Raw genomic sequence first — 16,428 nt, forward strand, 5'->3', positions numbered from 1 at the left:
AACGACGGTCGTTAAATTTCGACTGTTCACGTATTTCAACGAAATGAAATGAAATGAAATGGGGTTTAACGTCCTGTTCTGCCCCTAACCTGGGCTAATGAAGACAGGTATTTCAACGAACGTAGTTGATTAGAAATTACAATAACATATGTTTTTTTAAAAAAAAGGTGCAAATAACTTTATATACATCCATTTTACATTAATATGTTCTTTTACACCCTTTTTCGTGTATTTTAAGGTTTAGAAAAAATAGAGCTATACACCCTTTAATACTGTTGGACTTTAAGCAATAGAAATAAAACTTCTAACACAAACATATCTCAACGTTTTCTAACATTGATATGGTGGCTGATTGGTATCATGTCGTGATGTCATGGTGTCGCCCTTCATAAGGCGACAACCCGAAAACCCGACATCACGACATTATAACCTGACACCACGACAACCCGACATCATGACATTTTCACCCCGACACTACGACATTTTCACCCGACACCACGACATTAAGAATGTCGTAATGTCGCGTAAAAATGTCGTATTGTCGCGTACAAATGTCGTGATGTCGGGTTGTCGTGATTTCGACTTTATTTATCAATGTTGAAGCGGCCACGAGATCAAGTCAGCCCTCACTATCTCACCCTTCACTAAGAATACTTACCCTTCACTAACTGCGAATCAAGCTGGCCGCCACTACCAAATTACGGGTCTTAATACGAAATTCCCGATATCATGTTACATATCACTGACAAGCACGTTCACTGCTCTTTTCAAATTTTCTGGTACATTTGTATTTACTTGCCTTGAGAGGTGATCAAGGACGAATGGTACAAAAATCTATTAAATGCTGGAGGTAGGGGGTATTCAAAGTAAAAATACGGGTCTTAATACGAAACACCAGATATTATGTTATATATCCCTGAAAAGCACTTTCATCTCTCTTTTCAAATATATAAATAATTTTCTGGCACATTTATATTTACTTACATTGAAAAACTATCAAAGTTGGATAATACTGAACTCTATTAAGTATGTATATTCAATCGGGGGGGGGGGGGGAGAATGTATTTTTATTATCCCGGCGGTTGGTGCAGAAAAGTAGGACGTTTAACACTGATTTATGCATTTGAGATTGCATTTGAACGTACAAAAGAACCCTTGGTAATGGAATTCGATGGAAACTCTGCTATCCGGGCAAAGTTCCACTTAATCTCTCTGCATGTATCCCGATTGAAGCAGAAAAGGGGACGTTATACCAACTTTACCTAGTTTATAAAGACATGGTTACACTGACGTATCCATAAGAGTATGGAATTCAAAAGAACAATTATGATTTGTAAAGAAATAATCATTTTATTTCGAAATTATACAAGGAATCTCCAATAAATCATACATCATAATAAAGCTTTAACTTACTTGGTAAGTATCGTTTAGTTTATTTAATAAGCATATGATTTTAAATGTTTAAAATAAATAAATAAAACTTATGGTCGTGTGTATATCAATCTGATTAAAACACAGATCCTATTTCGTTTCGTTTGTTATAGTTCAAATTTTCGTTTTACTTGTCTTTACATGTAGTGTAGGCCATCGGAAGTATAAAAAACGAAACGAAATATAGATCTGTATTTTAATCAAATTGTGTGTATATGTTTTAAATAAGCTAAGTCTCTAACTCAATACCATCCACGGTATTCGACATTGCAAGCACGACTTATTGATCAATTTAAATCAACATTGATGTTGTTACCTTACCGTGAAAAGTTGAGCATCTGATATCCAATATTTAAGACAAAATGAAAATTTTGACCTCCAGTTGTATAAAGTGACTCGATGAACGAGACCGAGGCTAACCATATCCCATGTAGGAGAGTACTACCTGTGTATACACTGGAATAACCAGACGTCAAAGACATATAGCTGATTAGAAATTACAGTCAACACAGAAACGACTGAATACAAATCAGTTTATATACATTCATATTACATTATTATATGCGTTGCGACCCATTTGTATCCGTTTCTAGGTATCAAAGGATAGTGATCTAACTCCTTTAAAACGATATTCTTGATACAGTACGATATTTTGTACGTTTTAAGATCACGCCTGAGTTTTATGCTTCATAGCTTCTAGTTGTATTCAGAAGTGCAGCAGACAACCATGAACAACGCTTTAATCTAGTAAATGTAGAAGGACCGCACTAGACGCAAACAAAACCCATTACGAGAAAAACCTGCGAACAGTTTCACTCACAAATTACACAGACATTACAAGCAATGAATAACACACGGATTTATCAAATCAAGTGAACGCGATCTATGTAGGTCAGTTCTTGGATCTGTGTATATGATTTTCTATGAAATTAATTTCATTTATTGTCAAGTTAAAAGTTTATAATGTGTAAATGTAAAACTAATCAGTTAATTCTGTAGTTGGCTCGCTTTCTTTCAGCAAAAGAGTTTCTGTAATTCCTTTCGATGGTCCACGGTTCTTGGCTAATCCCAAGTTATACAGTTCGTGCTGGTGTTGCTCATCATATTTCTGAAGCCTCTTTCTGTAACTTGGCTCAGAACACCCAAACACGTCCCATTCTCGAGGAAGATAACGACCTTTGAAAAGCATTTCGGTTAATTTGGACACCAGAACAATGGTTATAAAACTGCAAGCCATCGTCAACGTGCGGAATGGAAAATTTTGTCCAGTTTCTTCAGAAAAGAAGGGGAATTTTAGTAGCACCGGGAGACCAATGAGGGGTTCTCCACCCAGTATTCTAAGGACAACGCTTAAGAAATAACCAACAAGGCAGCCATATCCATTGGTTACTTCTATGAAGAGAACACAGGTGAATTGTGGGAAAAGGATAACGTACATTAGATCAGAACATAGGATGTACAATCCGTACACTGTTTCAGCACTCAGAGCAATGAATGTACCCAAAGTTCCTGCTACTACTACCGCTATCCTTACAACCCAAATGATCTCTTTTTCACTTGCCTGAAGATAGAAAAGATGTAGAAAAAATACGATTTAAGTCGGAAAATTCTTAATGAAATAATGGTTGATGACTGTCGTTTAATTGGGGTGGCGGGACAACCAAGCAGTGGGGGAGGGGGGACAATTTAGTTCTAAAAAGAATTTTGTGCCATAAATAAATATCTCATATGTTACTTAAACAGGTCGGATATGTTACTTAAAGGACAATATTGGTGTCAGTCATTATCACATATGTGATAGAACTAATTAAACACGTTCCAAATATAATTTTATCACAGAGATCATTGCGACGATAGCTGAGTAATACAGGTTTCCTGAATCGGAAGTGACGACCGCCAAAGGAAAACACGAGCCATCCCACACTGGTCCGTAGTGAATATTCGCTTGACCGCTACAATCACTGATAAGGATGACATCGATGCGACTTAATGACTACAAAATATTAACTTTTTTCTTTCGACAAATTAAATTCTGAAACATTTTTTTTTAGTATTAGAAAAATAAATAAATAATGTTTTTTGAAGTATATCGTGATAAAAAATATTCCATATTTAGCGTAAATAGGTACAGAAAATAGTACGCGGAGGCGTAAAATGGGTAAAACGATATAATTCTGCCCGTACCAGTTCATATTACTACGTTCGATGTAAACAACGCACGTGTGACTATCAATTTGACGTTTTTTTCTGTTTGTTTACTCTGAATTCTTTCTGAAGTACATTTTTTACCGTCTAATCTGATTGACCTGCTCGTGTTTGTCTTAAAACAACAAAAACAAGCCACAGAAGTAATCTTTTTTGGCGTTATCGATGCCATCTTGCTTTGTTGGTAAACATTGTGATGTGACGTCACCCTTAGAACTACAGCGGTCTGACCTTTTTAAGGTCAGTCATCTTGGACAGAGATAAAAGACGGATGTCGCATTAGGTCTGTAAAACAGATTGGAGCCATCCCTCTATTAACTGAATGAATTGACGAGTGATAACAGATACTTGGGCGAATTTCTGCTCACTAATAATTTCTTCCAGGACCAAAAGTTGTTGTGTGAGACTGTGAGAGGATACCTGACAATTCATAAAAAGAATTGACTGCCACTAGATAAGAGAACACGAAAGAAAAACAGAAAAATCCCGTGCATTACAATGTTTTTATAAGGTATAGAATGAATATAAACAAGGGACTGTACGGACTATTTCTATTTTTCTCGTGTTCTCTTATCTAATGACATTCAGTTACTTTATTGAATTTTCATGTATCCTCTTACAGTCCCATATAACAACTTTTGGTCTTCGAAGGAATTATTAGTGAGTAGAAATTCGGCCGTGTATCTGTTATCACTCGTCACATCAGTCAGTTATATAGAGAGATGACTCGTGTTTTCCTTTGGCGTTCGTCACTTCCGATTCAGGAAACCTGTATTACTCAACTATCGTAGCAATGATCTCTGTGTTAAAATTATATCTGGAATGTGTTTAACCAGCTCTATCACATATGTGACAATGACTGGAACCAATATTGTCCTTTAAACTATTCGTAGATATGGTAATGCAACCAACAAAGGCTAGTGTGGCAGAACTATGACTGAACCTCGGTCATGCTTGAGCGTTTTGAGAAATTCAGGATGGCGTCCAAGACGGCCGCCATTTCAAATAATCCCCAATAACTCCCATAGTTATGATCAATGATCATTTTGGTGACTAACTGTATGGTTTTGGGGTTAAAAAATATACTGAAATCGTTCATTATGAATATTTCACCAAACCAAACTATACACCCTTACTACACAACCAGGGGCTGCACGGAGTGCATTATATATTACTTACGTTTGGTCTTATAACTTCCATATAAATATTTTTAGCAAACACAGATGACGTAGATAAAATACTTGAGTCGGCAGACGACATGACCGCGGCAGCAATGGCGCCCATACCAATAATAGAAACAGGTAGAGGACAGAGATATTGTAAAACTAATGGTAAGATATAACTCATCTTTTCTGGTGGTATTGGTGTTGTCCCATTATAAGCGGTCTGATTCCAGTCTGAAAATACAGGTACATAAAACCAGTGTTGAAATAAGGCCGATTTGGTGTTCAACGGTCTACCATTTAAATTCAAATGAAAGACCTATATGTACACTATGAAAACAAAAAGCAACCAGATAATATGGATAAAACGGTATCCAAAAATAAAGGAATTTATTTTACAATTGTAAGTAATTGTTCGAAATTTAATAATTATTTTAAAAAAATGATCAACGGGTGTCTTTCGTATTTCGTGTTTCCACGATTACGTGAAAAGTGATCATTTACAATTATAGAGTCTCTTAGTATAAACAGGGGCGGATCCAGAGGAGGGCTTGGGGGTCGCCCCCCCCCCCCTGCTCAGCTACATAATTTTTTTTGTAAATCAACACTTTTTATGAGAAAAGTTTCTCGGCCGTGTGCTTTATCCTTTATCGTCAGATGTGAGATAGAATGAGATAATGATATAGACATGTGATATCACAATTAATACTTTGCATCCATGAAATTGAATCACAATGGCACTGTATTAATTCATAATAAAAATTGACGTTAAACGGCGTTTTGAGTTTCTCTGTTTAAAAAGCTCAATGTGTATGTATATATGCCAAAATGACGATAGAGACAATGCGGGAGGGTGTGGGGGGGATACATTGTCTCAGGAACCTGGCAAACCCCCTAATGCAAAAATTCCTGGATCCGCCCCTGATAAAGTAATATATAACACCTCTTGTTCGGAACCGATGGAACGTATGTTTTAAGGGTCCAAGGGAACTAACTCTAGGGGTAAACAGCATCCCATGTGGCAGAATTTGTCCTTTAAATCGAACCATCGAATTTAAATATTTTTTATTGCACTAAACATTGTCTCGAACACTTTCTTTAAACAGTCCAATGGGCTGATCACCAATTGTAATATAAATGAAAATAAAGAAAAACCTGTAGCAGCGCCTGTGGCACCCATCATTACAGCTGGAACAGCAAAGAAAAAAATGGCTATACTGGCGACTGATGAGGCTAATCTAGCTCTTTCTGGTGATTTACAAGCTAGTATTCTTTGAAAATACACCTGTAAAAATGAGCAAGCCACGTTTTTATATGTTGTCTTATTAATAAACGTGTACCATAGTTTCAACACAATATCCTGTCTTTATTAACCCAGATGGTGCAGAAGCGTGGGACGTTAAAGGGACAATAACACTCTTGCTGGCTTGACAGCTCCAGAAAATAAAAAAAATAGCCTTATTCTAAGTACTAGATGTGTTAGTGTCCTACCTGTTGTGTAAATTATCCAGCTTTACGTCAGGCTTTTCAAATCATTTAGTTGAATTTTTCCAATTTTTTTAAATTAGGTGTGTTAAGATGAAATTTGTATCATCAATTAATTGGAATATTGTAAAATAGTGCAATTTGTTGACCAGAATAAAGATTGAGACATATTATTCAGTTACAACAAGAGTGGTATTGAGCCTTTAAACTCTCATTTCATTTTCTCAATACAAAATCACCGTTATTTTGAGAGGTTACGTGTCCTAAAACGGGGAGGCGGGTGTTATTCTGACAGTGTTACTTCCACGTACTCAATTCGAATTGCAACTTTCGGTGATTATTTTAAGAGCAAGTCAGTATGTATACACAGTGTACCCCGTTTCCCTTACAGCACCACTGCCACTGTAAGATTCAAGTTGAATTAATGCCAAATATATAGAACATATATAATTACCAAGGAGATCTTGCAAAAGTTGCGGCACACATAATAATAGCCATAGCTCACACATAAATTGGGCGACACCTATTTCCGTGGCCGAAGCTACTGAATATAAAATATCACCTTGGACAAATCCGAGCCAGGTCAGTGACATAAATAAAAACTTATAAAAAAAAGTGAATAAGAAATGAAATGAAATGAAATGGGGTTTAACGTCCTACTGTTCTGCTCCTAACCTGGTCTAATGAAGACGGGCATACGCCATACAGCGTGCTATGAGGGAAATTTTGCCCGGGCAGCGGCACTATCGCCTACTCTTATATCGAATTCCAACTGCCAATGGATCTTTTACGTGCATTCCAATGTATACACGGGACCTCGGTTTTTCGTCTCATCCGAAGAACTAGACAGCTGTCCTTGTCAGGCCCTCCGTCCTGCAAGTGAATAAGAGGTGACATCAGATGTTTTATCAAACTCCGCGGAAGACGCAACATATGTGAACATATTTAAACTTATCTATATAGATTTAATCCTTTTAAAGATAATTATTTACCACTTACCTGCCAAGGTATGCCACCCAACAAGAGTAACCCATAAACATCAATAAACAAACCTATCTGTGAAGTTTTTACCTCTCCCCTCCAAGAATCCTGTATTCTCTCAAAATTTACAGATTCATGCGTCATAGCAAATGGCACAGCAGCCACCTGTTTGGTACAAGGATGGAACAAATTAGACAGTACCTTTAAATTTTAAAGATAACTATGATTAAAACACTTGTAAACGCGTTGTTACATAGTGACACCGGAACTTCTGATCTTAGGCAAACAGGATAAAATCCGGTATGATAGGTGTACTGCTTTATTTCACGGCAAACGATGAAAAGATAAAAAGTATGCCAACACAAGCTGATTTCAATATAGAATAATACAAAAAATTATACATGGTCATACAAGTACCTAATAGGCTAGAACAGAAGACACATTCCCTTAACATACGTTGCTCCTGGCTATTTCTATTAACCACAACTTTTCCATTATAAGGTTCTGTACACATGGGAATTAGATATCATCATTATCAGATGTCAGTAATTCGGTTTGTTCGGGTATGAACTTATAATTCACGTACAGAACCAATGGTGAGACAATTTGGTAGGTATGGAATTATAATTTACGTACAGGACCAATGGTGATACGGATTGTTCGGGTTTGTACTTATAATTCACGTACAGAACCAATGGTGATACAGATTGTTCGGGTATGTAATTATAATTTACGTACAGAACCAATGGTGATACGGACTGGTAGGGTATGTACTTATAATTCACGTACAGAACCAATGGTGATACAGATTGGTAGGTATGTAATTATAATTTACGTAAAGGACCAATGGTGATACAGATTGGTAGGGTATGGAATTATAATTTACAGACTGGTCAATGGTGATACAACTTGTTAAGGTATTATCATTTATGTACGGGACCAATGGTATATATTTATAATTTACGTACAGGAACAAGGGTGACTCAGATTGTTGGGGTATGTATAATAATTTACGTAAAGTACCAATGTTGACACAGAGACTAATTATTATACTTTACGTACAAGACCAATTGCGATACATATAAGTTGTACAACATCAGTATATGCTACAGACCATAATCCACCCAGTAATGTATAGAATATAGCTATACATGCTGAACTTATAATAGATATAGTTTCATCCATATCTAATATAATAGATACCGTCGAACCTAAAATAGATGATATAATATTCAAAATATATTTTATCTAAAGCCCTATTTCTGAACCATGCCGTTTCAATACAATTCATGTATTATAGATGAGATTTAGTAGTAAAACATTAACAAGTTTCAGTTTAAAGCAAGGTAAATAACGATTTGTTTAGGAGCGGGGTAAGATTTACCTTGACAGTGTATAAACTATAGTACAACCAGGAGGTGTAGGGGAGTGCTTGAGAATTTGAGCAACAGGTGGTCCAAGGTGGAAACGATGTCAAGTTTGGCGTAAGTTCTGAGTGATACCAGAGACTTTTACAGATCAGAAGCTCTAAGACAATATTTCTTCTCATTTAGGATTTGAGTGGTGTGAGGTCAAAATGGCGGCAATGCTGCCACAGACCGGACCACCTGTGGTGACCTCTGAAGTTGAAGCTAGTTTCATTTTTCGATATGTTACCTATTGTTGAAAGCGATAGGGATCAAAGGAAACCAATTGGTCCATGGGTCCAGGGCTACCCAGTCAGCTCACATTTAATTCAGCCCCGATATATGCTTATACATGTATAATGATTTCGCTTCTGAAATAATTAAACGTTGATATCTAATCTGTTTTCAAAGCAGCGATTGTCAGGAAAGATACACCCACATTTTGCAAGAGATGAATAGAGAACAAGCTAAAAACAAAACGCGATTGTTTGTACAATCAGAAGTTATGATCTGAAATGCGCGAATATGGAAAGGGACCGAGATCTTTTGGATATAAACATAATATGTTAAGTTTCATCAAACATTATGACCTCTAGATCTAGGGTCGACAACCTTCATATTACATACTTGTACACAATTTGCGTACAAAGAGCGGCCATTTTGTCGGGCAGGTTCGTTTAGATTTTTACGTAATTCGAACTACTCAATCATCATCAGGGTGTAATGACGATATATTTAAATGATAAAAAAAATCGGTCCGTTATACGGGAATATCGAAAGGATCCGAGATCTTTGGGATATAAACACATTTTTTAAGTTTAATCAAAATTGGATAAAAAATTGTGACCTCTAGATGGTCCACAACCTTGATATTACATACTTTAACACTATTTTGTCCGGCAGTTTCGGTCTGATTTTCACGAAATTCAAACTCAATCATCATAATGGCGTAACGGTGATCCATTTAAACGTTTTCTTTTTAAATCGGATAAAAATTCTGACCTCTAGATGGATCACACGTTAAAAACGCAATTTTTCGTTCAATAAGGAGCTTTATTCCAGGGAGGTACGGTATGTGCGAATATCGAAAGGAACCGAGATCGTTGGGTTATAGACATATAAGCATTTCAAGTTTCATCAAAATCGGATAAAAATTCTGACCACAAACTAAAAACGTGATTCTCGTACAGCCAGGGGCAAAAATCCATGGAGATACTATACGATACATCAATATCGAAAGGAACCGAGATCTTTTGGAGATAAACCTATATTTCATGTTTCCTCAAAATCGGATAAAAATTGTGACCTGTAGAGTGTCCACAAAAAAATTGTGGACGAACGGACAGGGGCGACGACAATATACGTCCACATGAAAATGAGGGCGTATAAAAAAGTTAGCAGATCAAGTAAAAAACCTTCATCTCATCGTAACCTTCCATTCGTTTAGATTGTTTTAGATATAATTTAACCCGAAAATTATTCCTAGGCTATGTCATATCGACAACACAAACGCCGGACAGCGTGTCTGTGATTTTGTAGATAATCAACGTGAGTGTCTTTGTAATCACATGTAATAGTAGAAACTTTATACGCAATATGGAGGTCTTTAACCTCATGCATGCATATGACTTAATCATATAAAACCCAAGAGCATACCAAAAACCACGTCAATGCATAATTTTAATAAATCATGTCATGCGCTTTAAAAAATTGTGTGCTTAAACGTTACGTTACGTTATTGTGGTGGCCTTGGGATTCCCTACCTAAGGCAGCTAATATGACCGCTATCCAAAATAAACCATGTCATGCACTTTTAGGATGATGTACATGTACATGTACTAGCTCGCCCTTCATCCCTAACCTAAACAGATTATGCTATGGGGATGGTTTTGCAGTATCTACCCGAAGGAGCTAATGGGACCGCTGTCCAAAATAAGTCGCCCATACACATCAATGTTCCTATTTTTTTTTACCAAGTTTGATCTGGGAGGGTCGTATATTATCATTTATTCCGCTCTTGAGCCTTGCGGTACCTACCCAAAGCAGCTAATATGGCCGCTGTCCAAAATAAGTCACCCATAAACTGTGGTAAACACATCAATGTTCCGATTTTTTTACCAAGTTTAATCTGGAAGGGATCAAATATTGTCATATATCCGGATCTTCTCATTTTTGGTGCATATATATTACCACCTGAATAGACAGAATACGAATTAATAGATCTATATATAAATATGATAATTTCAGAGAGAGAGAGAAATGGGGTTTAACGTCCACTCGACACAACTAGGTCATTTCGGGACTAACATGGTTTAATTTTATTTCAATAATTCGCTTGCGCGTAGGGGTCTTTAGCAGTGGGAGGAAACCGGAGTGCCCGGAGGAAACCCAGAGATTGAGAAGGCGCCCCTATCTCCATGCCACATACGCTCACACCAGGGCTCGAAACCACAGCCGCAAGCCAGAGGTCGAAGCGCGGTGATGACTCTGCTGTTACACCTTTGCTTACTCTGCTGATAGAACACTGCTGATTGTGTTGAGTATCTTTGACCCCTAGGATATCATAAACACAGCAGCTCAGTGTCTGACATCCAGGTCCAAAATGTGGTTCCGTGTAGCTATTAATAGTAACGTGTATCGTGCATAAGCTTTGTTATGTTTACGCGTTCTAACACTTTTATGGATAGTTGTACCCTTGCATAGGTACCAATAACCGAAACGTTGTCGCTTTCTGGCCAGCACAGGATGTGCACCCTTTCTCTTGTCAAAAAGAAGGGTTTTTAATATTTCACCGCCTCCGTTTCGTATTATTACCGTGTTTTCCATTTTTAAGGTTAATAACTGAATGGGACATTAATCTGGTACGCAATAAGACCAGATTAATGTTTGCCTCTACGGTTGGAATTCGACCGTAGACTGTCTGCCCGGGCAAAATTTCCTCCATAACATACTGTATGGTGTATGCCCACCTTATTAGCCCGGATACAGCAGAACAGTAGAACGTTAAAGCGATTTCATTTTATAAGTATGATGATATAAACTTACCTACAAATAATGCTATACAATAGCCGATAGGAGCTTGAGTCCATGTTATACCACTAGAGGCCATAATTTCTGCTGTGCCATTAATATACGCACCGCCCACAACAGTTGCTGATACATTTGTAAATACAATTTAATTATATTAAATAGGAATTATACAAGAGCTAAGTCAGACTATTGCAGTTCTTTCTTCGGGCCCTAAATGTTATATGAATTATTAATTAGACATTTATTAACATTATTGCAAGACCATAATAAACTCTCGATGCCATCGAATGGCTCCGATTGCAAATAGATTAGCATGGTTCGGCCATTTAATGATTTCATTTAAAAACGGAAGAGGGAGGCTAAGATTCGAATAACCAGCACCGTGATTACTATAATAAATAATCAAGGCACACGTCTTTAAGAACTGTTTCATGCATCAATTTAAGATAAAATCATTACTCCGCCCTTCAAAACCTTACAGACGTGCTGCAGCTGTTGGCATTGTCATAAGAGGGAATCCGGGCGAAATTTTATCCCGATTTTTTGACCTTGTCAACAAAATGTAGTTACTACTTTACAAGTCCTATTTAAAGGAGCTAAATCGCTAACATTTAGGACCTAGAAATTGACACAAGTGCGTCGCAACTCATATAATACTGTAATATGAATGTATATAAACTGATATACATTCAATGGTTTCCGTTTTTACTCTAATTTCAAATCAGTTATGTTCCGCGAAATAAGCCAGCAGGACTAAGACTATAATGCGAGTGCGAGTTATAAATAGACAATTTTTCCCTTAATTTTTTTCTCCCCTCTTCCTGCATTTTTGGGTTGACTTTTTGGTCTAGAATAGGAGAAAAGGGATCAAATTTGCAATTTTATAGCAGTTTTGGGTAATACTGATGATATTACAGCGGAGGGATAGGGGGTGTAAAATGTCTTTCTGCGGAGCATTCATTGTATCGGAAGTGAGATTTTCACCCCAGTCAACTTCAAATCCCCGTAGCAAAAAATCTAAACGGTCAACCCCCTACAAGTTTATGATGAGGAGATTGCCAAATGTGGTCCCCATTGTGCCTATAAAGATTGGAACCAACGGAATGTTGAGCAAAAAGCTACAGCCTGTGATGTTACAGCCATTTAACATTGAAGTCAATGGGCAAATAATTACTAGTCTGAGCCCAGCAGTCTCAATCGAATGCAAATTTCTAGCGCCTGGTTATTCCAGTCTACATACGCCGTTTGGTTTGGTGCAATATGTTTAGCCTCGTTCCTCGAGTCTCTTGCTAGAACTGGGGCTGAAACGCATTATGGTACACGATTCGTGTACCAATGGTAAAATGTTTATTTTGTCTTAAATATTGGATACCAGAAGCCCATCTTTTTCCGGTAAGATCACAGCATCAATGTTGATTTAAATTGACAAATAATTTGTGTTTTCAATGTTGAAGATTTTGGATGATAATGAGTTAGAGACTTAGCTACTTTAATTTAATTATGTATTTAGATATTCTTAAACACATGTTCGAATGTTATGTTTGTGATAGTGAATAAACCTTAAAAAGTCACATTAAGAGTTGTGTGTCATTCAACCCATTTTAAACGATGGGATGACTCCTTACATCATGATACTGCTATGATCACCCTTCAGAAAAACAGCTTTGACTGAAAAAGTCCTTCGAGATTTTCCTGTGTGGTTTCACATTGTAAGTTGTGCATGATGGCAAGGAATGTCTAGATCTATTTGTTAAGGCCAACTCAATTTTCGCTGAGATGTAAATAAGGTTAGGGGAGACTGTAGGTTCGGGTAAGGGTAAGCATTAGGGCTAGTTCCAGAGTTAGGATTAACGCTAGCCCTGATTACATCTCGTGACCTTTGACCAAACTTGAAGTTGGCCTTATCAAATAGATGTAACCGACAAGGAACAAGATATGGTCGTTCGAATGGGACGAAACATTGAGGTCGCGTGTACACATGGCATTCATGTAAACGAACCATTGACCGTTCGAATGAGTGGCTTAAGTCTGCCTTTATTATCTTGGATAGTGCAGAAAATAAGGACGTTAAACTCCATTTCATCTTCCCTTCCCCCTTTAGAAAACCGCACCGGTCGGGGTATATTCGTTGCCTGTCAAACGTATTAATATTTTAATATCACAATAGGATATTTATTACCCACCTGTCATAGTAAAAATGGAGACTATATTTCCCATGTTTCTACCGGCTACTAAAACATCAGCAGTTGTTGACTTAGCTGATCTTCTGGCAGCATAAATACCAATTCCCAGAATTAGCAGATAAAACACAATCACTGATACAAGACCGGCTATATTAACCGCCATCTTATATATTTGTTGAGAATATCACCAGTTTAGTAAAATATTCTTTATGCAGTGCACCGTTTCTGTTGACGTATTATATGATAACACGTGTCTATCTTACATAAAGTCCCTTGATTCTGACCTTCGATGTCCTCATTATGCTACTGCATGATCTTATACTAAAAGTATACGATGACACGTGCTCTGGGCTGTTGTATTCCGAATGTATGGGATTTCAGTTGGTACCCGCATTCATCCTCACCCCCACCCCTAAGGTAACAAAATGAGTGTGTTCAGGCACCCCTCCTCCAACGTTAGACACACTCGGCAAACCCCAGCAGATTCCAGTACCCTACATCTAGCCTCGGCTGTATGACGAAGTCCGCCATTGGAACTACTTTCAAGTTCCCGGATTACCAACGGCATCGCCCATGACGACGCCCTTGAAGATTTTTTTCGCATACAAAGCCTTTAACCTGTTTTTCTTTCAAGATTATCCGATTTTCTTTAAACAAGGACAACTTTGCACTGAAAATTCTACACGCGCTTCGAACGACGCACTTTTTAAAAGCGGCAAGTTTTCCCAATAAGTAAACTGATGCCGCATCGCAATTGTATGGGTGTATACATATCACTTACCATCATACAGTCGAGGCTAGATGTAGAGTACCAGAATCAGCCGAGGTTTGCCGAGTACGCTAGACGTTGTAGTAAACAGAGATAAAAAAAGAACTTTATGAGTCCCTGAGATAGACACAAACATATACTCAAAATGTGTCTGAACAATACGTAAATACACGTACAACAAACAATGCTTTAACATATAATATGAATTTTATCCACAGTTAAATGAAAATAAAGCTGTAATTATCTCCCTTCTTGGCTTAAAACTTTATTTGAGATCCAAAGTTAAAATAGTTAAAATAGTATTACATTACGTCAACCGTGCGTGAGATTTACGCGTCACTTGCGTGTGTTTGGCACCGTAGAAGATCGCAGATTGACTGTAGAGACTTTAATTGGTCCTGCATATGCAAATTCTACGGATCTTGCGAAAAATCACGTACGTAAGTGGTTCGTACTCCTGTTATACGCCTACTTCAAGCCAGGAATAATGCCAGACGTACGGTCGTTGTACAGGTGACGTGCATTAGACCTGCTACACAAGTACTCCTGACTTACTATCATTGCCATCCGCAGGTCAGAAGTGCATCCCACTTACTACCTCTGTGTGTTTGTGGCGTGCAATCACTGCACAAAACCTGCACGATATAATTGGAAGATTGTCTAGCATGTATGACTGCAGAAAACACAAATACATGTATATCATACCGACACGCCTAAGGTTGTTGAACTGGTGGCGTACATGTGGATGTCTTATGACATGTTTGCGGAGCCCCTGCTGCGTGTGACACCCCGCATTACCAAGGGTCCGAGGAACCACCGCCTACTTGAGCCCGGGGTGAAACTGGCTATTACCACCCGATTTCTGGCTACAGGGAATTTTCATTCATTGTGTTATATACGGGGAATTATACAGAGATGAACTATTTAACATTCCTTAGACATATGTCTCGAGGTGACAGCAAAGTTTTCCACACGCTGGAGCTATCACTATGGTGTAGGAGCCATTGACGCTAAACACACCCGTATTAAGAAGCCATAGAAGAGTACGGCAGTCACCTAGGATTCTTTTCGATAATACTCTTGGACCCTGTAGATGCCCAAAACAAGTTCTTGTAGACGAATGTTTGTGCCAATTGGTCGGCGTCGGACTGTACATTCTTTAACAGATCAAGCTTTTGTTCTGCATTGGAAAATGATGAGTTTGGTCTTCCTCCTCCAGAACCATTGCCCCCTGGCTGTTCCTCCCTGAAGAAGCATTGCAATTGCTCCTTGAACCCTTCTTTTCAAAAAATGCAATTTATTTGGTTGATATGCCAGAGACACAGTATATAAATAGGCACTACTGGCTTGCGTTTCACGTTGGTCAGGAGTAATTGTCACGTGCTAATCAAGTGCCAGTCGTACTTCTGGTGACCGAAATTAAGTAATTGTAAGTCATGCGTATTCCACACAAGCACAACTGACGCATTGAGCACGGAATTATGAAGAAAGTTTTTGAAGAGAGAGAGAGAGAGAGAGAGAGAGAGAGAGGAGAGAGGGGGTGGGGGTTAACGTCCATTCGACACAAACTAGGTCATTTCGGGACTAACATAGTGTTCAATTTTATTTCAATAATTCGCTTGCGCGTAAGGGTCTTTAGCAGTGGGGGGAAACCAGAGGATCTAGAGAAAACCTACGAGGTTGGACAGGCGACCTTACTCCTTGTCACGTACAACCGCGCCAGTTCACTCAATGACAGACCTTATGATACAACGCACGCTTTGAATAAGTCAGAC

General features: G+C 38.0%; 1 protein-coding gene across 1 annotated transcript; it reads right to left on the reverse strand.

Moving 5' to 3' along the window:
- Positions 1 to 1,375: 1,375 nt before the first annotated feature.
- On the reverse strand, positions 1,376 to 14,039 carry LOC126812516 (high affinity choline transporter 1). Its single transcript, XM_050538941.2, has 8 exons — positions 13,885 to 14,039; positions 11,717 to 11,824; positions 10,709 to 10,864; positions 8,328 to 8,476; positions 7,284 to 7,430; positions 5,955 to 6,084; positions 4,816 to 5,033; positions 1,376 to 2,992 (listed from the first exon to the last, which is right to left on the reverse strand). Exons 1-8 carry the CDS (start codon positions 13,916 to 13,918, stop codon positions 2,411 to 2,413), a joined length of 1,524 nt encoding a protein of 507 aa, XP_050394898.2. The 5' UTR covers positions 13,919 to 14,039; the 3' UTR covers positions 1,376 to 2,410.
- Between the last annotated feature and the right edge of the window lie 2,389 nt (positions 14,040 to 16,428).

This window comes from Patella vulgata, chromosome 2, assembly GCF_932274485.2.
Source record: "Patella vulgata chromosome 2, xgPatVulg1.2, whole genome shotgun sequence".
NCBI lineage: Eukaryota > Metazoa > Mollusca > Gastropoda > Patellidae > Patella > Patella vulgata.

What these genes read in the sequence shown, in the direction of transcription:
- LOC126812516 (XM_050538941.2), bottom strand. Translation starts at nt 13,918, where the DNA reads ATGGGAAATATAGTCTCCATTTTTACTATGACAG. An exon ending in CTCCATTTTTACTATGACAG is followed by an intron (nt 11,825 to 13,884) that starts GTGGGTAATAAA and finishes CAAATGTATCAG; the next exon opens with CAACTGTTGTGGGCGGTGCG. An exon ending in TGGGTGGCATACCTTGGCAG is followed by an intron (nt 6,085 to 7,283) that starts GTAAGTGGTAAA and finishes TCATTTTTACAG; the next exon opens with GTGTATTTTCAAAGAATACT.